Below are 22,124 nucleotides of genomic sequence, written 5' to 3'. Positions count from 1 at the left end.
ACACGTTTCAGAATAAAATATACCCGTTATAATCTATTTGTATGTGGACAAAACACGTTAACACAAGTCTATCATACAATATGCAAACTTTCCAGTCATTACTTGAATAAAATCCATTCCCTGATCGTACTAACGCACATTATAATGTTTGCACTAAAATGTGTATTGGCCACCGTAATAACAGCTACAAGAACATTTAATCGATCAGATGTTGAATCATGCGTTTTTTCATTTAATTAATGTTGTGTATTTACATTATATCTAAAGCGTTTTAAGTCCTTTCTTCTTTTGCGTTATAATGTAGAACAAAAACAATCTCCAAAAATGCAGTGTACATATGTTGCTTCACCTTTATTCTGAAAGTATCTATTTCCGGTAAATGTGTCTGTAGTTTGATGCAGCTTCACACAGAGATCACAGTGGTGAGATTGCAGTTTGAATTGCGCATGACAGAAATAACAGACTGATGAGGTCGCTGTGAGAACAGAGACTGCCTGGTTTAAAGGAAGTACTGCAGTAAAAAGTACAATACAATACAGACCTCTGAGATGTACTACAGTAAAAAGTACAATACAGATCTCTGAGATGTACTACAGTAAAAATTACAATACAGACCTCTGAGATGTAGTACAGTAAAAGGAGAATAGCAGAACATGTAAGTACTCAAGTAAAGCGCCGTACATTTGTTTAACTTGTGACCAAAACTACGTGGATAACATGACAAATATTTAAAAACTTGCACATCAGAAGTCAGAAGAAACATTCTGCCTCAGGTTATTTTGTGATTTTTAATAAATCAACTTGATAATAAACAACAATCAGTAACATAATACAGATATTATTAGAGTGATTTTGAGTTGTATAACTATATTCATACTTCGACCATGAATTGTTTGGTAAAATGTCAGTCGAGCTTCAAGATTCCCCAGTTCCAGGTTCACTTCGTTTGAACTGTAACGAAAAAAAAGAAAAGACTTATATAGACAAACAGATCTAGTTAAATCATCTCGGTTAAAATAACATACAGTGGTGAACATCCAAGAAGAAGCCTAGATCAGAGTAGTTTAAGACCACTTCTGAGTAGTTTAGAACTAGATCCAAGTAGTTTAAGACCACATCCAAGTAGTTTAGAACTAAATCCAAGTAGTTTAAGACCACATCCAAGTAGTTTATAACTAAATCTGAGTAGTTTAAGACCACATCTGAGTAGTTTAGAACTAGGTCCAAGTAGTTTAAGACCACATCCAAGTAATTTAGAACTAAATCTGAGTATTTTAAGACCACATCTGAGTAGTTTAGAACTAGATCCAAGTAGTTTAAGACCACATCCAAGTAGTTTAGAACTAAATCTGAGTATTTTAAGACCACATCTGAGTAGTTTAAAACTAAATCTGAGTAGTTTAAGACCACATCTGAGTAGTTTAGAACTAGACCCAATTCGTTTAAGACCACATCTGAGTAGTTTAGAACTAAATCTGAGTATTTTAAGACCACATCTGAGTAGTTTAGAACTAGATCTGAGTAGTTTAAGACCACATCTGAGTAGTTTAGAACTAGATCTGAGTAGTTTAAGACCAGATCTGAGTAGTTTAGAACTAGATCAGAGTAGTTTAAGACCACATCTGAGTAGTTTAGAACAAGATCTGAGTAGTTTAAGACCACATCTGAGTAGTTTAAAACTATATCTGAGAAGTTTAAGACTGAACATCCAGCTCTACAGCAAAAGGGTTTCAACTCCTTACCGCGTTCTTCAGCAGGTTCCCTGATTTGGTGAAGATGTTGGATCTCCTCGAGGCCGGTTTGGCGGTCTCTGCAGTGTTTTGAGGCACAGTCTGGGGCAGAGATGGTGACTGAGGTCGGGAGAGAGAAGTGGTTTGGGCGGAGGGATGCGACAGCGAGTGCGTTTCAGGGTTTAGGTAAGCTTGCGTTGTGTTAGGTGTGTAGGGCTGAGCTGGGAGGGGAGTCTGGAATGGGGTTAAGTTTGGAGAAGGGGTGAAGGTTTGAGACGGGGTTAAGTTTGGAGAGGGGGTGTAGGTTTGAGAGGGGGTTAAGTTTGGAGAGGGGGTGTAGGTTTGAGAGGGGGTTAAGTTTGGAGAGGGGGTGTAGGTTTGAGAGGGGGTTAAGTTTGGAGAAGGTGTGTAGGTTTGAGAGGGGGTTAAGTTTGGAGAAGGGGTGTAGGTTTGAGAGGGGGTTAAGTTTGGAGAAGGGGTGTAGGTTTGAGAAGGGGTGTAGGTTTGAGAGGGGGTTAAGTTTGGAGAAGGGGTGTAGGTTTGAGAAGGGGTGTAGGTTTGAGAGGGGGTTAAGTTTGGAGAAGGGGTGTAGGTTTGAGAGGGGGTTAAGTTTGGAGAAGGGGTGTAGGTGTGAGAGGGGGTTAGGTTTGGAGAAGGGGTGTAAGTTTGAGAAGGGGTGTAGGTGTGAGAGGGGGTTAGGTTTGGAGAAGGGGTGTAGGTTTGAGAAGGGGTGTAGGTGTGAGAGGGGGTTAGGTTTGGAGAAGGGGTGTAGGTTTGAGAGGGGGTTAAGTTTGGAGAAGGGGTGTAGGTTTGAGAAGGGGTGTAAGTTTGAGAAGGGGTGTAGCTTTGAGGGGTGACGGTGTTTGTCACTGTGGAGCACGGAGGCTCTGTTGGAGCTGGAGCAAAGGGATTGGTCGATGCGACCCTCTGGGTGTTCAGGTGGGGCCGTGAGAAGGACGGAGGTTCCGACGCGGGGTCCAGCAGGGTGGGGGGCGGTGGGGGGGGGAAGTCGTCGTCTCCGTCCTCGCCGGCTGTGTCTCCGTCTCCAGAGGCGTCGAGGTCGTAGTGCCTCTTCCTCAGCTCCCCCAGGCGGACCCGCTCCTGCTCCAGCTGGTTCTCCAGCTGCAGCACCTTCACCTGAGAGAAGCAGAGGGAACAACCACGTCAGCTGCTCTCCACTCACTATTCAGAGCCTTTACCGAAGGAAATACCACCACACATTCAAAAAAGTCACACAGCAACAACGTTACTTAAAGTGATCATCAGGAACCTCTGGTGGACCGGTCTCTGCTGGAGTCTGAGCTGAAGGAGGTTCTGGTGAACCTGCATGATCTGGTTTTACTAGAACCCAACCAAGTGACACCGATGACATCATTAAGAAGAACTATGTAAAAACAGACCATCTTTTCTCTCATGGTCTCAATTACTGATGGAGGTCTATGTAGAGGCATAAAGTGGCAGGAGAAGAGAAACACTCATGCTGGGAACATGTTCCTCAGATGTTCCTGTGGCGTAAACGCTTTGTGTTTCACTCCCCCACTGCGAAACAACCGTCTCACCTGAGCCTCCATCTCCTCCATCTTCAGTTTTATCAGAGACATGCCGGAGAAGTCCGTTGCACCTGTGGAGACACGGCGGGGTTAAAGCTGCTGTTGGATTGCGCGCGGCCTGCGTGGTGGGCGGAGCGTTCCCTCACCTCGGTCCGAGACCTGCTGCTGCCCGTGTTTGGTGGAGGTGACAACCACGGCCGCCATGTCGTTGACGTGGCGCGAGGCCTGCTTCAGCGCGTGCAGCTTCTTGTTGCCGCGGTCGGCCTTCACCTGAGGTCACCACCGATGACAGCGTACAGTTAAAGGATATTTAGAGAGGCACCAAGAACAACTAAAAGACATCAGACAAGTTACAGGAAGTCCGGCATTCAAACCAGATCTAAGTAGGTTAAGACCAGATCCAAGTATAAAACCAGATCTGAGTAGGTTAAGACCAGATCTGAGTATAAAACCAGATCTGAGTAGGTTGAGACCAGATCTAAGTAGGTTAAGACCAGATCTGAGTGTAAAACCAGACCTTCGTATGTTGAGACCAGATCTAAGTAGGTTGAGACCAGATCTGAGTACAAAACCAGACCTGCGTATGTTGAGACCAGATCTAAGTAGGTTGAGACCAGATCTGAGTACAAAACCAGACCTGAGTAGGTTGAGACCAGATCTGAGTAAAAAACCAGACCTGAGTATGTTGAGACCAGATCTAAGTAGGTTGAGACCAGATCTGAGTAAAAAACCAGACCTGAGTAGGTTGAGACCAGATCTAAGTAGGTTGAGACCAGATCTGAGTATAAAACCAGACCTGAGTAGATTGAGACCAGATCTAAGTAGGTTGAGACCAGATCTGAGTATAAAACCAGACCTGAGTATGTTGAGACCAGATCTAAGTAGGTTGAGACCAGATCTGAGTATAAAACCAGACCTGAGTATGTTGAGACCAGATCTAAGTATGTTGAGACCAGATCTAAGTAGGTTGAGACCAGATCTGAGTATAAAACCAGACCTGAGTATGTTGAGACCAGATCTAAGTAGGTTGAGACCAGATCTAAGTAGGTTGAGACCAGATCTGAGTATAAAACCAGACCTGAGTATGTTGAGACCATATCGGAGTAGATTAAGACCAGAATTGAGGAGGTTAAGACCAGATCTGTAGTAAGTAGTAAGACTAAATCTAGGTAGAATAGGAGCAAATAATTTTGGTTGAACAGGTAACAACTATTAAATGTTTGTTTTTTGTAAGACGGCAGAAGCCATTATGGTAACACACAGGTAACACACAGGTAACACATGAAACCACAGCTACAGAGTCAACGGGCGTTGAGGACAACTGAAGGTACCTTGGAGGCGGCCACCAGGTGAGCCGTGCTCGCAGCGATCTCGTGAGAGCAGGCGATGAGCTCCTCGTACGTTCCCTTTTCCCCCACCACCCGGTCAGCCGAGTCCCTGACCGCACAAAGGATGATCAGGACGCGTGGACGACACTGTGTGTGTGTGTGTGTGTGTGTGTGTGTGTGTGTGTGTGTGTGTGCGTACGTACAGCAGCTGAGTGGCGCCCCAGCCCACAGCCTTAGAGGCCGAGATGAGTCCCTCCGTCCAGCGAGAGTTTTTGGCATAAAAGTCAGTGACGGAGGCCGCTCCCTGGAGCAAAGAACGGTTATTCAAGTGTCAGTAGACGCACCGCTTTATTTGCTGTTATCACTTCATCTTGCTGTCAGATCCTCCTCTGTTCCATTCATATTTCAAGCATTTTTCAAAGAAGTTTATTTTAAACTTAGTTTTACTAATAAAATAAAAGATTTTAGTCAGTTTTGTATTTCTTATTTTTTTGGCACTTGGAATTAAGTCTGTGTTTCAAATGCTTGAAAGTGCTTTTTAAATAAAGCCGCGTCACCTTTACAATTTTTTATTTAATAAGAGCGTTTGAATGATGCAGTAACTCACCCTGCCCCCCTCCACGATGTCTTTCTGCAGGTCGGTAGACGCCGTCACCAGCATGTGTACCGCCTGCAGACAAAAGGACCACAGAAGAAGAATCACCACAGTTAAAAAGAAGACCAAGAACACCAAATGAGATGTTTTCCTAAAGTAGACAGACTCTTTACCTTCATCAGGTCTGAGCAGGATCCCAGGATGCTGATGAGAAACAATAAGAGTCATCACAGAAGAACACGTTTCAAAGAAGTGCTTCCCGGAGCGATCGTCTCACCTCTGGTTGACCTCCAGCTGGACGCCAGAAGTTTCTCTCCTCGCCTGATTTAGTATCTCCTGAGAAACAGATTAAACGAGTTCAGCATCACCGTGTGTGTGTCTGTGTGTGTCAGTTGATCTCGGTCGAGCGTCCTCACGTCCATTCGCAGTACCGCCTCTTCGATGGCAGTTGCCGTGGCGACCATCTCTTTGTCCACCATGGCTCCCAGCTCCTCTTTCAGCACATCCTGTCCTCTGGGACGGAGATCCTAAACAATCGTACGTGTTCATATATTAAAGTTCACACCGGGATGTGAGGAAAGCAACTTTACTGCACTCAAGGACAGTTTATAGAGTTTTTATAAAGAAATAAAGCTTCATTTACACGGGAGATTTAAAAAAAGTAACGTAATAAATCATAAATAAGGCAGAATAATAGACTAAAAGGGTAAAACACAATATATTATGAATAATTCTCAATCTCAAGGTTAGTCGCGCGTAGTTTTTTAAATGCGTCTCACCTGTCCCAACGCGAGGATCCGCTGCACGGCGGCCCGCATGGCGGAGGGATCCGCCCCCGGTAACGTGGCCTGAAACTTCAGGTCCTTCAGGTACAGGAGGCAGCGGTTGGCACAATCCCGACAGCTGTCAATCAAACCTGCGGGACGCACAGGGTTCGTTGGGTTCATACTTCTGTAGCCCCGCCCCCCCTCGGTGTGTGTGTGTGTGTGTGTGTGTGTGTGTGTGTGTGCGGCTCTCACGGTCGGCCTGGTCGGTGGGGGCGGAGTGAGACGTCGCCGAGCCGTTGACGATGGTGTCGGCGGCGAGGTGAGAGAACTGCGTGACGGACCTCAGCAGGCCGCTGGCGTCTGGAGATTCAACATCACAAACATCACATGTCATAAAATAACTTCCACCGTTTGTCTGCTTTATGCTCGTATGTCTAATGAATCCTCACCGCTCATGTTCCCCACGTAGACGGCGTGGCTCTGCTGCATTTTGTCGATGGCGCTCACAGTGATCTCGGCTCGATTCATCAGATAATCTGAAACACAGGGAGGGGCAGCGGTGAGAGCGACTGGATGAGGAAGCCGAGGAGAACTTTGAGCTCCTCCGGGTAGCATCAAGGGGCAGAATAAGAGAACAACACAATCTTCCTTCTCTCCGCCCAAACACCACCGCCTGTTTACCGGGCGAGCTGATGCAGGCGACGTGCACGGGGTCGTCCAGCTTGGCCACGGCGTCCAGCACGATGCCCTCGGCCTCCACCACGGCGCACTGCAGCAGGCAGAACTGCTCCTCCTGCAGCTTCCTGGAGAGCTCTCCTTCCCGGCAGGCCTGCACACACACACACACACACACACACACCATCAGTCCAAGTGTACCCAAGTGTGTATTGTGTGTGTACGTGTGTGTGTGTGAGAGCCACCTGCTGCTGCAGCTGGGCGTGGAGGCTCCCCAGCTCGGCGCCGCTCCTCCGCCTCTGCTCCTCCATGGAGCTGAGGTGGAGCTGGGCTTGCTGCCGGAGGGAGGTCAGCTCCACCTCCCGCTCGCCGGCGGCGCGCAGCAGCGCCTCCCTCTCCGCCTGCAGCCCCGCCAGAGAGCTGCTCAGCTGGGTGCCGCTCTGAGGGATCGCAAAAGGGGAGAAAAGGCAGCGATGAGGTTTCCAAACCGCCCGAGGAGGCCGAGGGGGAGTGTGGATGGTTTCCCACCGTTTCTTTGCTCTGCAGGGCGCCGTTCAGGCGGTTCAACTCCGCCCGCGTGGAGTCCAGCTCTCGTCTCAGCCCGTCGATCTCCACCCTCTGCTCCGCGTTGATGCTCAGCTTTACGGAGAGGAGCGTTTCATTTGTACAGGCACAAAGGTGACACATCAAAGAAACACAAAAGACATTAAATGGATTTAATAATCCATTTACGTGTTGCCGTAATTATTAGAATGTAATATTAGAGTTCTCTGGTTCGGAAGTCCCTGCTCCAGATCATTTGAGTGGTTTTTGACTGACAGCTATGAAACTGTTCATCATTTTGGATCATTTTGGTCTCCTGCAACGATCCAAAGAGCTTCAAGCCTGAACGAGCTGCTTAAATGACGATTGTGTCTCACAGACTTCGTTCGTGTCGTACCTGCTGCTGCAGCTGAGCCCTCAGGGCCTCCAGCTCTCGGAGGAGGTGGTCCCGCTCCTGGTCCGCGGCGCCCCGCTGCTGCTGGGCCCGCCCCCTCAGCGCGTTAAGCTCCGCCTCCCTATCTGTGGCCGAGCGCAGCAGCGCGTCGCGCTCCGCCTGCAGGGCGGCCAGCACGCCGCTCAGCTGGGACCCCTCCTGAAAGAAGGCGGGACGCGGAATCCGGCCATTACTCTACTTAGAGCGACTCCTCTGGAGGTGAAATGTCTCCTGTTTCCTTCTGTGTTCGCTTTTTACCTTTTATTCTAATGCGCTGGATAAAAACCACAGATTCCACGATTATTTATGGAGATATCTCGTAATGGGGAATGGAAACATAGATTTGGTTGTAGAGCTGAAGCTAAAGGCACAATGGCCTTTAGTCGCTGGATTTGGTCAAAATGAAAAATTAACCAGCAAAACGGTTAGAAAGACGCCTCAATCTAAAGGCCAAGAAGGGACGTAGACTTTGTCCTGGCGTCTCGTGGTTGTTGTTGTTGTTGTTGACGTCGGCCTCACCGTCACTTTGCTGTCCAGAGAGCTGCGAGCGTAAACCAGCTCCGCCCTTTGCTCCAGAAGCTCTTTGCTCAGGCGCTGCACCTCCTGCTGCTGCCGGCTCATCTGATCGGGGGGGGAAATACCTGATCAATAGGCTCAATGGCGTGTTGTGAACCAGCAGATGACACAGGGAGGGGGGGGTAGGGGGGGAGGTTCTCTCACCATGTTCCTGTTCTCCTGTCGCACGTTCTCCAGCTCCTCCTCCAGCTGCTGTTTGCTCCTCAGCCACTCGTCCTGACCGTGTTTTGCAACCGAGAGCAACTTCACAGTTTCTGCGTTCTGCACAAACAACAACACGCAACATTCATATATATATGCTTCTAATACTACTTATCTTAGCATAAAGACTGGAAACAGCTAGCATGGATCTGTCTAACGGGTTCGGGTTTAGCTAAAAGCTCACGGATCAAAATGTTTTATCTGTGCAAATTGTGGTCTTACATGCTAGTTCCATTCTACCTCCAGTCTTTGTGCTAAGCTAAGCTAACTGGCTGCAGCTTCACAAGTTCTGTACAGACACAAGAGTGAGTGAACTTTGTAGTTGTGTAACTTTTCCTTTGATTTAAATATTTAAACTTGAATTGGTTCAGTTCACACTGCGGTTGCATGTTGGATGTTGGACGTGTCGGATGAACATATTTGTTTCGTATTCTCTGTCGGTGCAACTGAAATGTAGCACACGGATCCATAAAGTGTTTCTGTCTGAAAAGGGTTTTGTACCACTTCGTGTCCCATTGGCTCCACACATTATTACCGTATTACTTCATCCAGATGTGTGTCATTTTATTACACACACGTGTTGAGTTCAGGGGGAAGGAAGGTTTTTGTGCCTGACCCACATTAATTAAACCGAAGCACGTCACCAAGGTGGCGTGAAGGTCGAGCTCACCTTCTTCATCAAGTCGGCGTGGCCGGTGATCAGCTCGGCGTGTCTCTCTTTGAGTTGCGTGAAGCGGATCTCTGCTGCGTGGGCTCTGCCTGCGCGCCGGATGCATGAGAAATGGTGTCAGGAGCCACTGCTCGTCTTATTAAAGCGCCACTAAGCATTTAGCTTTAGTGAAATGCATCTTCGTGCTTCTCGATGAACACGTCCATGAATTAAAAGACACCCCACGTCTGTGGACTCACCGTCGGCCTCCTTGAATCCGATCTGAGCCCCCACGTTGGCCACGTTGGCGCTCCGCAGCGCCTCCACCTCCATCCGCAAGTGCTCCTTCTCCATCATGGCCGTCTGTTTGTGGGCGCGCTGCTCCTCCACCTCGGCCTCCAGCCGGTTCACCTGAGCCCTCAGCTCGGTGACGCACCTCTGGGCCTGAGGGACAGAAAACCCGCCCATCAGACACCCGGGACGTCCCGGTCGCGTGGGATCCAGCCGTGCCCCCCCCCCCCACGACCCCTCCACGACCCCCACTGGGCTCACCTCGGTCTTGATGAGCTGCAGCTCAGGTCTGAGCGCCTCCAGCTCCCTCTTCATGTTCTGCTCCACCTCAGATGAGCCCGTCTGGCGGAGCAGGTGGTGCTGCCGCGGGGACGACAGCGTTAGCCGGCGGGGGCCGCCAGGAGGGCGGGAAAGAGGCGGAGTCTGTTTGTGCGTTTTACCTGCGGCGTCTGCGTGTCTTGTCTGAACTCGGGCTGCGTCTCCACGTCCTCTTCGTCGTGGCGCTGCTCGGCCTCCATCACCACCACCGGCTTCTTGTACTCGCCCCACGCCGCCGCGCGGAGGAAGTTGGGAGGAGCCTGTGGATAAATAAATATATTTATTTATTTATTTTATGTCACTTCTTCCTTCTACTGAACTACATCTTAGTGCAGTTTGTATATAATATATATAACACAGTTTAACATTAGTTTTTGTTAAATCCAAATATTCAACATTTTAAACATGTTGGCAAATATTTAGTTGTTTTGTCATTTTTAAGGAAAAAACAGCTTTTAAAATGTGCAGATTTTCTGCTTTTCTAGAAATGTAATTACATGTAAATGTAAATGTATTGACGTTAATAAAGTTATGTTATTAGTAATAATGCTGATGTATTCGTTATAATAAGAAACATTGTGAAAGTGTTACTTTGTGACTCGATTGTGAAGCCATTTCTTCTCATTTTCAACAAGTTTACAAACCAAACAATCGATCGATTAATGGAGAAGATACTCGGCGTATATGTAGACTCACATCGGGGAGGTCCGGGATCTGGATGATGCTCTTGAAGAACTCTGTTTCTCTGGCTCGGTCAAAGAACTGAGCGAGGCTGAAGAAAGGAAACGAGACGTCACCACGACAACCGATGGAAACGAGACGTCACCACGACAACCGATGAGAAAGCAAGAGCGTGATGATGCCTGAAGAGAACGCCGAGGACAAACCTGTTGAATAAGTCACGGAACCGCTCTCGATGTCCGAGAAGAACATCCGGAGCGATGCCTGTTTTTATTTAATGAAATATACACAAATTAAATAACAACAATTATACTTCACACAAGAGAAGAAACTGGAAAGTTATTTCCAAAGAAGTAAAGAATAACACATTGAAATGAGGACATAAACAATGTCGGGAGGTAAATGACAGAATCACAGCACAGAATTCCAGTAGTGGAGGGCGGACGGACGGAAAGGGAGGCTTCCTGCAGCGAGCGGACTCACGGCTGTGCAGCTTGAACATCAGCAGCACGGAGAAGTGGTAGAGGAAGCTGCAGTCCAGGATCAGCGGGATCAGAGGGGTCAGGCGGCACTGCCCGGCCGGGCTGCTGGACTTCGCTCCGTTGGCGTCCAGCTGACGCAGGACTTTGAGAGAGAACGACACCCGATCAAAGACGTCCCCAGACCCCCGTCCGCCGCTCTGCCCTCGTATGAAAGCAGAGAACACCAAGAGGAGCTCACCCGTCTCCTGCATCTTCAGCCCGCCCTCCCAGTAATCCATCAGCTCCTGCACCAGATCCAGCCTGCAAACGCGTCAAGAGCCACATTCACGAAGAGGATCGCTGGACAGTGAATGCTGCGCGGCGGATATCAGGACGGGAGACGTACAGTTTGGTGACGTCGTTCCCCGCCTCCCTCTCCAGGGTCTCGTCGCTGGCCTCCAGGCTGCCTGCGACCGCCTTGTGCTGAGGAGTCACTTTAAGAATCATCATCCCCACATCGATGCGCGAGCCATGAAACACAAACGATCACCCGGTACCTTGGCGTGAAATTCCATCTTGAGGCAGAGGAACTTGGCCGACAGCGCGACGATGTGGCCGTATCGGTCGTGCAAGTTTCCCTGCAATAAAATAAAGCCATTTATTTATTTTACACTACAAATTAAACGAGTCCTCTTGAAGGACCATCCTTTCATTTATAGTATAAATCATTTAATACGGAAGATTATTTTCCAGTTGGGAAAGTCATATTTTTATCAGTTTAATATTTCTAATGTTTCTACTTCTGGTACTTCTACTCACCCAGAGAACCCCCATGTCCCTGACATTCCTGCAGTATCGGTGAGAATCCCGCACCGTCTGAGGATGGAACCGAGAGGACGGAGATTAGAGGAGGGAGGAGACACAGAGAGGAGGGAGGAGACACAGAGAGGAGGGAGGTAGAGAGGAGGAAGGAGACACAGAGAGGAAGGAGGAGACACAGAGAGGAGGGAGGAGACGGAGAGGAGGAAGGAGACGGAGAGGAGGAAGGAGACAGAGAGGAGGAAGGAGACACAGAGAGGAGGGAGGAGACACAGAGAGGAGGGAGGAGACACAGAGAGGAGGGAGGAGACGGAGAGGAGGGAGGAGACGGAGAGGAGGAAGGAGACGGAGAGGAGGAAGGAGACAGAGAGGAGGAAGGAGACACAGAGAGGAGGGAGGAGACACAGAGAGGAAGAAGGAGACAGAGAGGAGGAAGGAGACACATAGAGGAAGGAGACACAGAGGAGGAAGGAGACACAGAGAGCAAGGAGACAGAGAGGAGGGAGGAGACACAGAGAACAAGGAGACAGAGAGGAGGAAGGAGACACAGAGAGCAAGGAGACACAGAGAGGAAGGAGACAGAGAGGAGGAAGGAGACAGAGAGGAGGAAAAAAGACACAGAAAGGAAGGAGACAGAGAGGAGGAAGGAGGACACACAGAGAGGAAGGAGACAGAGAGAGGAAGGAGACACAGAGAGGAAGGAGACAGAAAGGAGGAAGGAGGACACACAGAGAGGAAGGAGACACAGAGAGGAAGGAGAACACACAGAGAGGAAGGAGACACAGAGAGGAAGGAGAACACACAGAGAGGAAGGAGAACACACAGAGAGGAAGGAGACACAGAGAGGAAGGAGACAGAAAGGAGGAAGGAGGAGACACATCGCGGGAGGACGAGGTTCCGGCTGGCGCTCACGTTTCGGTGTCCGTCCCGGAGCACTTTGTGCAGCAGGTAGCAGAACTTCCAGCTGATGATGGAGTTGCTGGACAGAGGCAGGTTGAGGACGTAGGACCAGAAGGTGGTGGCTCCGCCCTCCTTGTGCGTCCCCACGATGATGTCGCCACAGCCGTCAAGGCACAAACAGGGTGTGATACTTTGATCACGTTGGTTTCACGTCTAATGAAGGAATCGTTTATCTGAACCTCGCCCTCAGGAGGACGGAGCGCGCCGACGTTCACGTCCCCCAGAGGACGAATCCTCACGGTTCTTAAAGAGAGATTCATATTCTTGTTCACTTTCCAACGGACTGTCGTGACATTTCTGATGGACAATCAAGGTTCCCAGAGGTTGAACCATATTCAAATAGTTGATTCTCTGATTTCATCTTTCGTTCTCCCGTGAGATTCATATTTGGAGTTCGAAGTGAAATATCTCGTGGTTTCCAGAGGATGCGCCTCAATTGACTCGGGGTCCTCTGACTTTCCCCTCAGATGCTTTATGTAATTGATAAGTTAAACGTAAAAGGATACTGCGCACATATTTCTCTTTCGGAGGCGCTTCACCGGAAACGAGAGTTTTACTGATGCTGTGAAGCTGAAAGAAAAGAGACAAACAAAAACACTTGGCAACAAACAACAAGAAAAGGAAAACATTTCCACCTAAATACCAACTTCAAACGTTAGTTTTTTGTCGGTTTAAGCTTCACATTCGCTGTTCTGGTTCAGTAATCGTCACCAAAAAAGTTCCCAACGAGGACGTCACATAGGAGACGAGCCGCATATCTTCTCCTCCCTCCTGCAGTCGGATTTCATCAGTAATCCATCAGACTCACCTGTTGTTTCCCAAACTGCTCTTTCTCTGCTGCCAAAGCTTTCTCCGTCTTGTTGTCGCTTTTGTTCTTGGTTTTGCTCATTTTGTCTGGGATCCACTCGGAGGCCTCCGGGTTCCGCTGCGCTCTCCTTCCTCTGTGAGGTAACGAGTGTCCAAAGACGTCCTGAAACGCTCCGTCTTCAGATCGCTTCTTCTGATTAAAACCCTGCAGTGTTTCTTAAAGAAACCAAGCTGGCACGCGGGTAAAAAAAAAAAAAAGGCCGCTTCCGCTGCCGCGTAAAAGGAAACTCGTCAAAATCAGTGCAATTATTCCCCGGCAATAAAACACCAACGAAAGGTTTTGGCATATGAATGTATTTTTAATTAAAAGTAGTGAGCAGGCTATAAAATGTCGGAGCTACGAGCAGCCACGGACGCGTCCTCTGGAGCCACCGAGTCATCTGCGGGCGGAGGAACTGGAAAGACGGCAGACGGAGCAGCAGGCGGCCCCGTAGGACCGGTTTCAGTCCCACCCAGTCTACATCACGCGCATGGACTACGAACACAATGCAGAGCCATCAAATAAAAACACAGCATCACCGAGGGCTTTGAGAGGCGCATCACCGCTGATCACCAGTAGCCGAGTATTCATCACACGCTTACTAGTAGAGCACATGAACTCACTTTGATCAATACTGACGATAACCTTTAAACATGCAGCCCTCCAGCGAGTGTCGAGGAGCCGCGTGTCTTCAGACGGTCTGACGGGAGGAAAAAAAAAGACATCAGTTAAGTCTTAACACACCTGAGCTAAACTACACCCGCGATGCCACACCTCACCAACAGAAACCGGCGCCGTGCAACTCCTCCACCGCGGGCGGCTGGGGGGGGCGGAGGTGGTGGAGGAGGAGGAGGGGCGGCGCCTGGCACTTATGAGGGTACAGGGGGTCCGTGGCCCCACAGCTCACAGCGGGGACCCCGGGGCCGTGCACGGAGCTGCAGCAGCTTGTTGGACCCGCGAGCCGCCTGGACTCGTCCAACAGCTGCTGCAGAGAACAGCTGCAGAGCGGATCGTCTCCCTGGAGGAGGTGGAGGGGGGTCAGATGATCACATGGAGCTACAAGGAATGGGTTTACGTTTAGTTATTGGTGCACGATGAGAAGCTTGATAGCTTAGCTTAGCATGCAGGTTGTTTAAGCTCCTGCTTGATCACTAGTATTTCATCTCGACCCGCACAGATACAGTAACACTCGCATCCGCCGGGGTGATTTGACACAACTGTGTTCCTGTCTCACGTCAATGGAGCGCGAAGAGAAGACCCCCGGGTCACCGTCCGCCGCGCCCTGCTGGCTGGCCGCCGGCGGAGAGGCGGCGTCCCCCAAACGTCTGGAGTTCTCGGCTCTGAGCGAGCGGCCGTCCGGGCAGACGCTCCTCCGCCCGTCCTGACTGAGACACACAGAGCAAAACGACTGGAGACCGTCTCACGAGGAGGGTCACAGGGGTCACAGGTCACCTGTACCGACTACATGAGGACCAACACATGAAGGACCTCAGCCACACATATTTAACAAGAAACACAGGAAAGCCTTATTTTGTTCTTTTAAAACAGTGTCCACATATTGAATATTTTGCCAAGAAGGCGTGCTGGTCGACTGCTGCTACGATGATTGGTTAGATTGTGTTGTGTCGGCGTGTGTGTGTGTGTGTGTGTGTGTGTGTGCGTGTGCGTGTGTGTGTACGCTGCTCACCTGTCAGGTAACAGCCGGCCGCTCTTCTTCCACAGAGCTCCGCGGGCGTTTTCCAGGTTCGTCTGCAGAAGCTGCAGGTCGCTCCGCTGATTCTCACACACCTGGGCACGCATCCATCACAACATTCAATTTAATAGTCAATGAACAACTGGACAGGAATCCAAAGTAAACACATTTAGAAATACATGCAAAATTCATTTTTATATGTATTTGTATATTTAATGGCAGCCGAATTGTCGTAATAAAAAAATGCATCTAGACGATAAAAAAAAACTCTTATTGTGATTTAAGACACTTTAAACACTGAAAGAGACTGAAAGAAAAGAGAAATAAAAAAGTAGAAAGTGCCTCAACAAGACTAAAGGAGCCTAGAGGAGAACAAAGGAGACTAAAGGAGACTAACGGAGACTAAAGGAGACTAACAGGGACTAAAGGAGACCAGCAGAGGAATGCTGGGGAACCAGAAAGACGACTCAGGAATGAGGAAATGACGAAGTCCCTGAACTGTACTCCAACAACGGGAGTTTCTCTTCCAGAAAAGCTTTCCTGTGAAGGGGGGACGCTTGTTGTCCGGGGGACGCCGTACCTGCCGGAGGCAGCGAAGCTCCGAGGCGGCGCGCTCCTGTTTGGAGCGAGCCAGTTCCAGCAGCTCGTCCCTCCAGCCGTCTCCCTCCCCTGGAGACAAACATCACTGCTCATCTCAGCCGGATCAGAAACATTCTGTCGCGACTCTCACTAGAATTATCCTGGTTTTATTTTAAAACGCTTCTAAATAATTCCTTTAAATATACAGAGAATAATTCAGATTAAAATATTAATTAAATTAAAAAGTGGCAGTGAAATAACAGCAGTAAACAATAAAAAACAAAGATGTGGATAGACATGGATAAAGTCCCAGTTACCCGAGCAGGCCAGGTCTCTGTGCAGCAGCTGCAGCTCCTGTTTGAGGCGGATGATCTCCTCCCTCTGGCTGCTGCTCTGTGTCACCTGCTGCTGCAGCTCCTCTGCAGGACACGACACCAGTAACTGTATGCATGTAGGCAGCGGACACCATGACAAGCTTCAAGCTTCAGAAACAGGGTGCAATGTTGAGAAGGACCAGGGGGGCGAAGGGGGTCCTTCGCTTTGTACCTTTGAGGTGCGTGACCTCGCGTCTGGACTCTCTGCAGCGGCGTTTGTTCTCCTCCGAGTCTCTCAGCAGTTCACTTTCCCGCGAGCGACTTTCTGTCACCGTCGTCTCCAGATCTCGCAGGCGCGCCGTCAGGTCGTCCACGTGGCCAGAGGCCTCGGTCACATCTTTGTCCTGGAGGGGGGGGGGGGGTGCGTATATCCCATTGACCAACGAGCTGGACATCTCAACCCATACAAGAAACAACACTATCGTATATCCCTGGGAGACACAGAGAAGTGACATCACCTTGAGTTTGAGCATGGAGCTCAGCTCCTCCTCCCTGACCTGCAGGGAGCCGACCTTAGTGGACAAAGCCATGAGCGTGGAGCTCAGACTCTGGTTCTTCTCCTAAGAGACACCACAGACCCGTTAACCTAAAAGCAGCATGAGCCAGCATGAACGTGTAGTTATGCGTCAATCGTGCCTCAAAGTCTTGACATTGTTGGCTGATGTTCTGCTGTTTGTGCTCCAGCTCACAGAGCTTCTGTTGGGTCGCGCTGAGCTCCTTCTGGACCTCCTCCTTCCTGCTCTCCACACCCCACACGCGCTTAGTCAGGACTCTGATCACCTCGTTGCGTTTCTGCAGCTCCTCTGCACCGACGGTAATAAAAAAACAGAATCTAGAAACAGTAAAAGAGGATCCGTATCAAATCAAAGAAGGCGTCCTGGCGTCCTCACCGTCCAAGCGGGCACACCGCTGCTCCAGGGAGAGCACCTTCTGGCGGTCTCGCTCCCAGGCGTGGAGCTGCCTGTGATGGGAGGCCGCCATGGCGTTCAGCTCCCGGTCCCGGTCCTTCAGCTCGGCCATCAGCAGCTGGAGCTCCCTCCTCAGCCGCTGCACGGCGGAGCCGCTCGGGTCGATCACGGGGAACTGTTTGTTTTGCAAAGCACACAGCACGAATTACCGCAGTGGCCCCGAGATGCTTTACACACGAGGGAACCGGGGGTCCTGAATGTGACCCCACCTCGGTGACCTGCGAGCCGCACAGGGGGGCGGCCGGGATGGGAGGCGTGTTTACGGCCCACCGCGGGGCCACGTTGTCCACCTTGAAGCCGCTGGGGGCCGCCGGCTGGCTGGCATCCAGTGAAGCACCAGCATTCTTCTGTGAAAGTGCCAGATCACCAATCAGACACCGTGGAGGCCTTTTCTGTGTTTAACCTTGTTCATTATAAGCGTTGTCGGGGGCAAACGTCACCGACCTTTTTAACTGGAGTGCTGTGCCACAACACGGCGGAAGCGTCTGAAAGACAGCGTGGAAGTTGGGTTCAAGTTGTAGATGTTGGTCAACACAATGATGTGTGTGTGTGTGTGTGTTTACCATTGGACCAGGGGAACCCGGCTGAGGCTCCTCCACCCGATGGGGACAATCTTCTCCCTTCCTCCATCACATCACATCACAGCAGCTACCAGCTGATATTACGCCACATTCCTTGGTGTTTTCTCCTCCAGTGGTCTTATGTTAGCGTCATGTACGTGACTTCATCTTTTGGGGGGGCATGCTAGTCAGCTAGCGTTAGCTTAAGTTAGTGAGGCCAAAGTTAACACAATAATTAACGGAATCGATGCAAAATAAGGGTCAAGAAGTTAACTGTTGTGTGAATAAACCGCGCGTTTCAAAACCACATTTAAATACCGTTAGCAGAATGTATATTTGTATGTATATTTGTAGCGTTATTGTTATTTCGAAAATGGCTTGCTAGCTAGCGTTAGCTTCTGAGCTACTTTAACTTTTGTGGGAGAACGAGGATTGGGCGATGACGTCACTCAAACGTACGCCCATTTGTTTTTTCAACATTATTTTTATTTAAAGCCAAGTTAGTATTATGCGTGTCTTCTATAACTTATTTCCTGGATATATGGAAGTATAATTAGTTAAATAAATGATTTTGTTACTTCCGCACATCATGGTTTAAAACATAAAAACCACAACCTGCCATCACATTATTTTCTCCCAAAATGAATTATATTAAATCAGTAATCAGTTAATCCCGCACTCGTCTGTAATGGACGTTTATATCACTTGATTTGGAACATGTTCCATCTAACGGGTGAGGGTCGCTCGTTCGCCCTCCGGCCGCCGGGAGGCGCTGCTGCGCATCGGCGCTGCGCATCCGCCTACTTTCACAAGTAAAACAAGAAGCGCCACTAGGCGTGCTAAAAGTACGCCAACTAAACCCAGTTCAAAGAGAATGGTTTTCTAAAAGTCCAACCAACCTCAATAATAATGCGAGCGGATTCACAGACGAGGCATCAATTCTAAGAGTATATTTCGCAGGGTACGTAACTCAGCCCGTCTTCTCCCGGTCACTCGGGTTGTTTTTAACGGCGCAGTCCGTGCAGTTCGTTAGCTTGATTAGCTTTGTTTAGCATGCTAAGCTAAAGCCCCACTAAACTGGTGCTGACGGTGACAGCTGGGTGAGTCAACGGTTACCTGACGAATGAAGCGACTCAAACTAATCTCGGGGTATATTTACATCACGGCACAGTTTGTCTCCACCGTTGTAGTGTGATTGTAACTGTTATATCCAAGTCATACACATTACAAAATGTATTTGTAGCTAAGCGATGTAATTAATATAACAGCCGCATGTGTTAGCCAGCTAAAGCTAGCTGACTTCTTCTGATGCTACCAAGCCAACTGTTAACTGCCCTGCTGCTGTTGTGCCTTAAATTAGCTCCCATCCTGCAAGCTAATTTCAGGTCCCACAAGTCTGTGTCATGCTGTTAGCTCCTGCAACAGATCTGTGCTAGCATGATGAAATATTGCTTGATAGTGTGACACATTTGAAGACGTACCCGTCTTCGTTACCCGTCATTAGGTTTAAGTTAATGTTTGAGGATGAATGAAAGTGCTGAAGTTATTTGGTAGTATTTACTTCAATCTATACAAATAAAGGAACATTTACTCATATTTATATATTAAAAACCTTATTTTAACATTAAAGACATCACTAACGATTAGACAAAAAAACCTTAAACAAATTGTAGCTCATAAAATTGTACTTCTCTATAGCAAGTTGTAGATCGGCTTATTTGATTAGATTGCACTTTCTTGAAGAAACAAGAAAGCGGATTCTTGTTCTTTTGCATATGCGTCCTTATGGTTGAATGCACTTAATGTAAGTCGCTTTGGATAAAAGCATCAGCTAAATGACACGTAATGTAAATATGATTTTAAATTATATGATTTTGTCATGACTGAGATGATGCAGAAGATTGTCTTACAATACATTATATTAAATTCCTCAATGTGCACCATGGAACCATCTCCATCTAATATCCGTCTCCAGTCTTTTCTGCAGGTTTTTCCTTTTTTAAATGTTCCTGTTTCTATTCATCTACTCTGCATACAATTCATGGTGTTTTTTTCTGTCTTTTTGCAGATCGTTTGTGATGGCTACTACTGAGATGGAATCTGGTTCTGTGGAAAGCAAACCAGAACATCGGACATATCACTCTGACTCAAAGTACCCGCTGAAAGTACTTTACTGTGGAGGTACAGTGTGGAACTTTAGTTTGGCATCTTATCACACCGTCCTCATTGTCTTTTAACTGTCTTTTAACTCTGATATACTTTTCATTTCATGTCTTTTAAAGATGTGTTGTTCTTCTTTTGCAGTGTGCTCTCTTCCTACGGAGGTAAGTTTTAGGACTAAATCATCTGCAAATATATCATTTGTGATATCAGATTACACTTTATTGGCCAACGATTTAGACGCTTTAAACTCAACATGTAAAATACAGAAATTCATCCAGCTAAAACAAGGACGACATATTAGACCGTAAACAAACAAACACACGCGTTCTTCATACACCAGTCAAACTGTATATTTGCGCTACTAGTTCTGGAGTGACTGATTCCTCTCTGTTGCGTCTGCAGTACTGTGAGTACATGCCTGAGCCAGCTAAATGTAGGCACTGGCTTGAGAAGAACTTCCCAGATGTGTTTGCCACGATGACTGTAGGTGAGTTCCTTTTTTTTAAGCTTTTTTAACCTCTCCAAAGTCTGCATGTGGTCATTTTGACATAGAGTCAACAAAAGGTCATAAATGATTTTACTCCACATTTATTGTCAGTGTTACGCTGTTATTCTGCCATGTGATGTTTAATGAGTGAAATATTAAACCCACCTGGAGCATAAAAGAGAGAGAAGTTATTCAGAAGAATGCAAATTATCTGTTGGACTCCGAGCCTACAAACTCCGTTTAATGTATTCAGAATGAGAACCGTCCTCATAATGAGGTCAAATCCTCCCGGGTCAAAGGTCAGTAGTGACCTCTTCCTGAAAGGAAAAGCCAGCAGCGCTCTGCGGGACCACCGGTCTCTTGTCCAAAAGGTAGGAAGCGCGCTGGTTTTGTTGGTTTTGATATTTTTTCCCCTTGTCCCTCTGAACCACAGGCCCGGCAGCGAACGCCCCCAAACAGGATCTCAGCGCCGGAGAAGCGCCTCCTGCTGGCGAGGAGGAGGAGAAAAAGAAACAGAAGAGAGGTACGCTGACGAATGTTTTATCTTTAGCAGGCTGATTATATTGTTCCTGTTGTGGATTGTTACGCTGCCTTGTTCCTGTTGTGACCCCTACACGTCAAAGCTGGTAGATTTGGATATTCTATTATCTATGTTTGATTTAATGAAAATAACTGCGCTGCTGTCGTGTTGTTGGACGTCTCCAAAGACTTTGGTTGATTTTTGTTGTTTTTATCTTCTCAAGGTGGCAGAGGACAGATCAAACAGAAAAAGAAGACTCTTCCTCAGAAAGTCACAATAGCAAAAATCCCAAGAGCCAAGAAAAAATATGTGACCAGAGTGTGCGGCATGGCGACATTTGGTGAGCGCTGTTTCCTGTTTTTATTATTCCCCGACTCTTTCAGGTGCTTTGTTCTCTGACCTGCATCCTACGGGGACTCTTTGCAGACATCGAACTTAAAGAAGCTCAGCGGTTCTTCGCCCAGAAATTCTCCTGTGGTGCCTCAGTGACAGCGGAGGATGAAATAATCATTCAGGGAGATTTCACAGACGACATCATCGACGTCATTCAAGAGAAGTGGCCCGAGGTGAGCCGACTGACGTCTCGGGGTCACTTTGCACCCGCTGTGACCTTCTGTGTCTGCACAGTTTAGAACAACCTGAGATGGTGGGCCGCAATAATTTAATCAACAAAATTTGTGAAAAGCCCTTTGATTTAGTTTTTACATTTTTTTTTTTACTAAGCGAGCGAATGTGTTGGACACATTCTTTGTATTTGTGAGGATCGTCTCGGCTCTGAACTCGTCGTGTGTCTGTTTCAGGTGGACGATGAAAGCATCGAAGATCTCGGTGAAGTCAAGAAGTGAAGACCAAATATGCACTTTTACTGAAACGGATGTGACCTGTAACGACGACAACCTGGCCAAATGTACACATTACGTCATTTTATACCTATTTTATTTACTGTTCATAAAAAGCTGCGGACTCTGCCACTCACTTGGCTTCATTTTTCCTTTTTTTCCCCTTTTGGTTATTATAATAGCTGCTTTCTCTCGCTTGCCAAAGGTGGTATGACATGAAACCTCCCAAATGTTCTTCACTCAAACAGAAACTGTAGGCTAATAAATTTCAGTCTCCTTCGCCTGTACGCTCTTCTTTCCCACTTTGTTTTTCTTTTGTGTCTATTTAAAACCAAAAAAGAACCATTTTTAAAGAGCACAGAGGATGAAGTCACCTGCTTTATCTGAGTCACTTAACTGCCGCAGGTTGCTTGTTTTCCAGCCCCCCCGAGTGAACCTTGTCCCCTGCATAATAGTTTTATAATGAAGCCGTGCTCCCCGGGCGTATAACGTTTACAGTTGTTTCCACGCTCCTCTG

General features: G+C 48.1%; 3 protein-coding genes across 12 annotated transcripts; 1 reads left to right on the top strand and 2 right to left on the bottom strand.

Moving 5' to 3' along the window:
- Positions 1–325: 325 nt before the first annotated feature.
- On the bottom strand, positions 326–13,614 carry hip1ra (huntingtin interacting protein 1 related a). 2 transcript variants are annotated; one of them, XM_078088752.1, is made up of 34 exons: positions 13,386–13,614; positions 13,084–13,147; positions 12,530–12,672; positions 11,618–11,674; positions 11,356–11,436; positions 11,205–11,281; positions 11,058–11,119; positions 10,821–10,961; positions 10,544–10,601; positions 10,353–10,428; positions 9,779–9,916; positions 9,600–9,698; positions 9,308–9,491; positions 9,069–9,157; positions 8,342–8,458; positions 8,141–8,242; positions 7,586–7,780; positions 7,174–7,284; positions 6,891–7,085; positions 6,652–6,799; positions 6,420–6,506; positions 6,223–6,330; positions 5,983–6,119; positions 5,620–5,730; positions 5,481–5,539; positions 5,377–5,407; positions 5,216–5,278; positions 4,812–4,912; positions 4,612–4,717; positions 3,427–3,550; positions 3,290–3,351; positions 2,575–2,867; positions 1,743–2,232; positions 326–951 (listed from the first exon to the last, which is right to left on the bottom strand). In XM_078088752.1, the coding sequence occupies exons 1-34, from the start codon at positions 13,464–13,466 to the stop codon at positions 916–918; spliced, it is 4,026 nt and encodes a 1,341-aa protein (XP_077944878.1). In that variant the 5' UTR covers positions 13,467–13,614; the 3' UTR covers positions 326–915. The 2 variants fall into 2 exon arrangements, with proteins under 2 accessions (XP_077944878.1, XP_040054172.2); XM_040198238.2 differs by having other exon boundaries at positions 1,743–2,867.
- A 108-nt stretch (positions 13,615–13,722) lies between these two features.
- On the bottom strand, positions 13,723–18,049 carry ccdc62 (coiled-coil domain containing 62). 7 transcript variants are annotated; one of them, XR_013452619.1, is made up of 14 exons: positions 17,602–18,049; positions 17,483–17,523; positions 17,248–17,385; positions 16,961–17,153; positions 16,707–16,873; positions 16,529–16,630; positions 16,243–16,414; positions 16,014–16,115; positions 15,698–15,786; positions 15,112–15,212; positions 14,659–14,809; positions 14,199–14,442; positions 14,048–14,124; positions 13,723–13,919 (listed from the first exon to the last, which is right to left on the bottom strand). XR_013452619.1 is itself a non-coding variant. In XM_040197421.2 (13 exons), exons 1-12 carry the CDS (start codon positions 17,666–17,668, stop codon positions 14,200–14,202), a joined length of 1,566 nt encoding a protein of 521 aa, XP_040053355.2. In that variant the 5' UTR covers positions 17,669–18,049; the 3' UTR covers positions 13,723–14,124; position 14,199. The 7 variants fall into 7 exon arrangements, 4 of the variants coding, with proteins under 4 accessions (XP_040053355.2, XP_040053356.2, XP_040053357.2 ...); XR_013452620.1 differs by having other exon boundaries at positions 14,204–14,442; XR_013452621.1 differs by having other exon boundaries at positions 14,204–14,442; positions 17,248–17,382.
- Positions 17,594–21,894, top strand: denr (density-regulated protein). Of its 3 annotated transcripts, none has more exons than XM_040197528.2 (8): positions 17,594–17,752; positions 19,667–19,779; positions 19,903–19,922; positions 20,164–20,248; positions 20,682–20,771; positions 20,992–21,108; positions 21,195–21,334; positions 21,569–21,894. In XM_040197528.2, the coding sequence occupies exons 2-8, from the start codon at positions 19,677–19,679 to the stop codon at positions 21,611–21,613; spliced, it is 600 nt and encodes a 199-aa protein (XP_040053462.1). In that variant the 5' UTR covers positions 17,594–17,752; positions 19,667–19,676; the 3' UTR covers positions 21,614–21,894. The 3 variants fall into 3 exon arrangements, with proteins under 3 accessions (XP_040053462.1, XP_040053460.1, XP_040053461.1); XM_040197526.2 differs by lacking the exon at positions 17,594–17,752 and adding an exon at positions 18,324–18,559; XM_040197527.2 differs by lacking the exon at positions 17,594–17,752 and adding an exon at positions 18,407–18,698.
- Positions 21,895–22,124: the final 230 nt, after the last annotated feature.

This window comes from Gasterosteus aculeatus, chromosome 14, assembly GCF_964276395.1.
Source record: "Gasterosteus aculeatus chromosome 14, fGasAcu3.hap1.1, whole genome shotgun sequence".
In the NCBI taxonomy this organism is placed as follows: Eukaryota; Metazoa; Chordata; class Actinopteri; order Perciformes; family Gasterosteidae; genus Gasterosteus; species Gasterosteus aculeatus.
The sequence above is the reverse complement of the archived record's forward strand: the minus strand, read 5'-3'. Positions and strand labels throughout refer to the sequence as shown.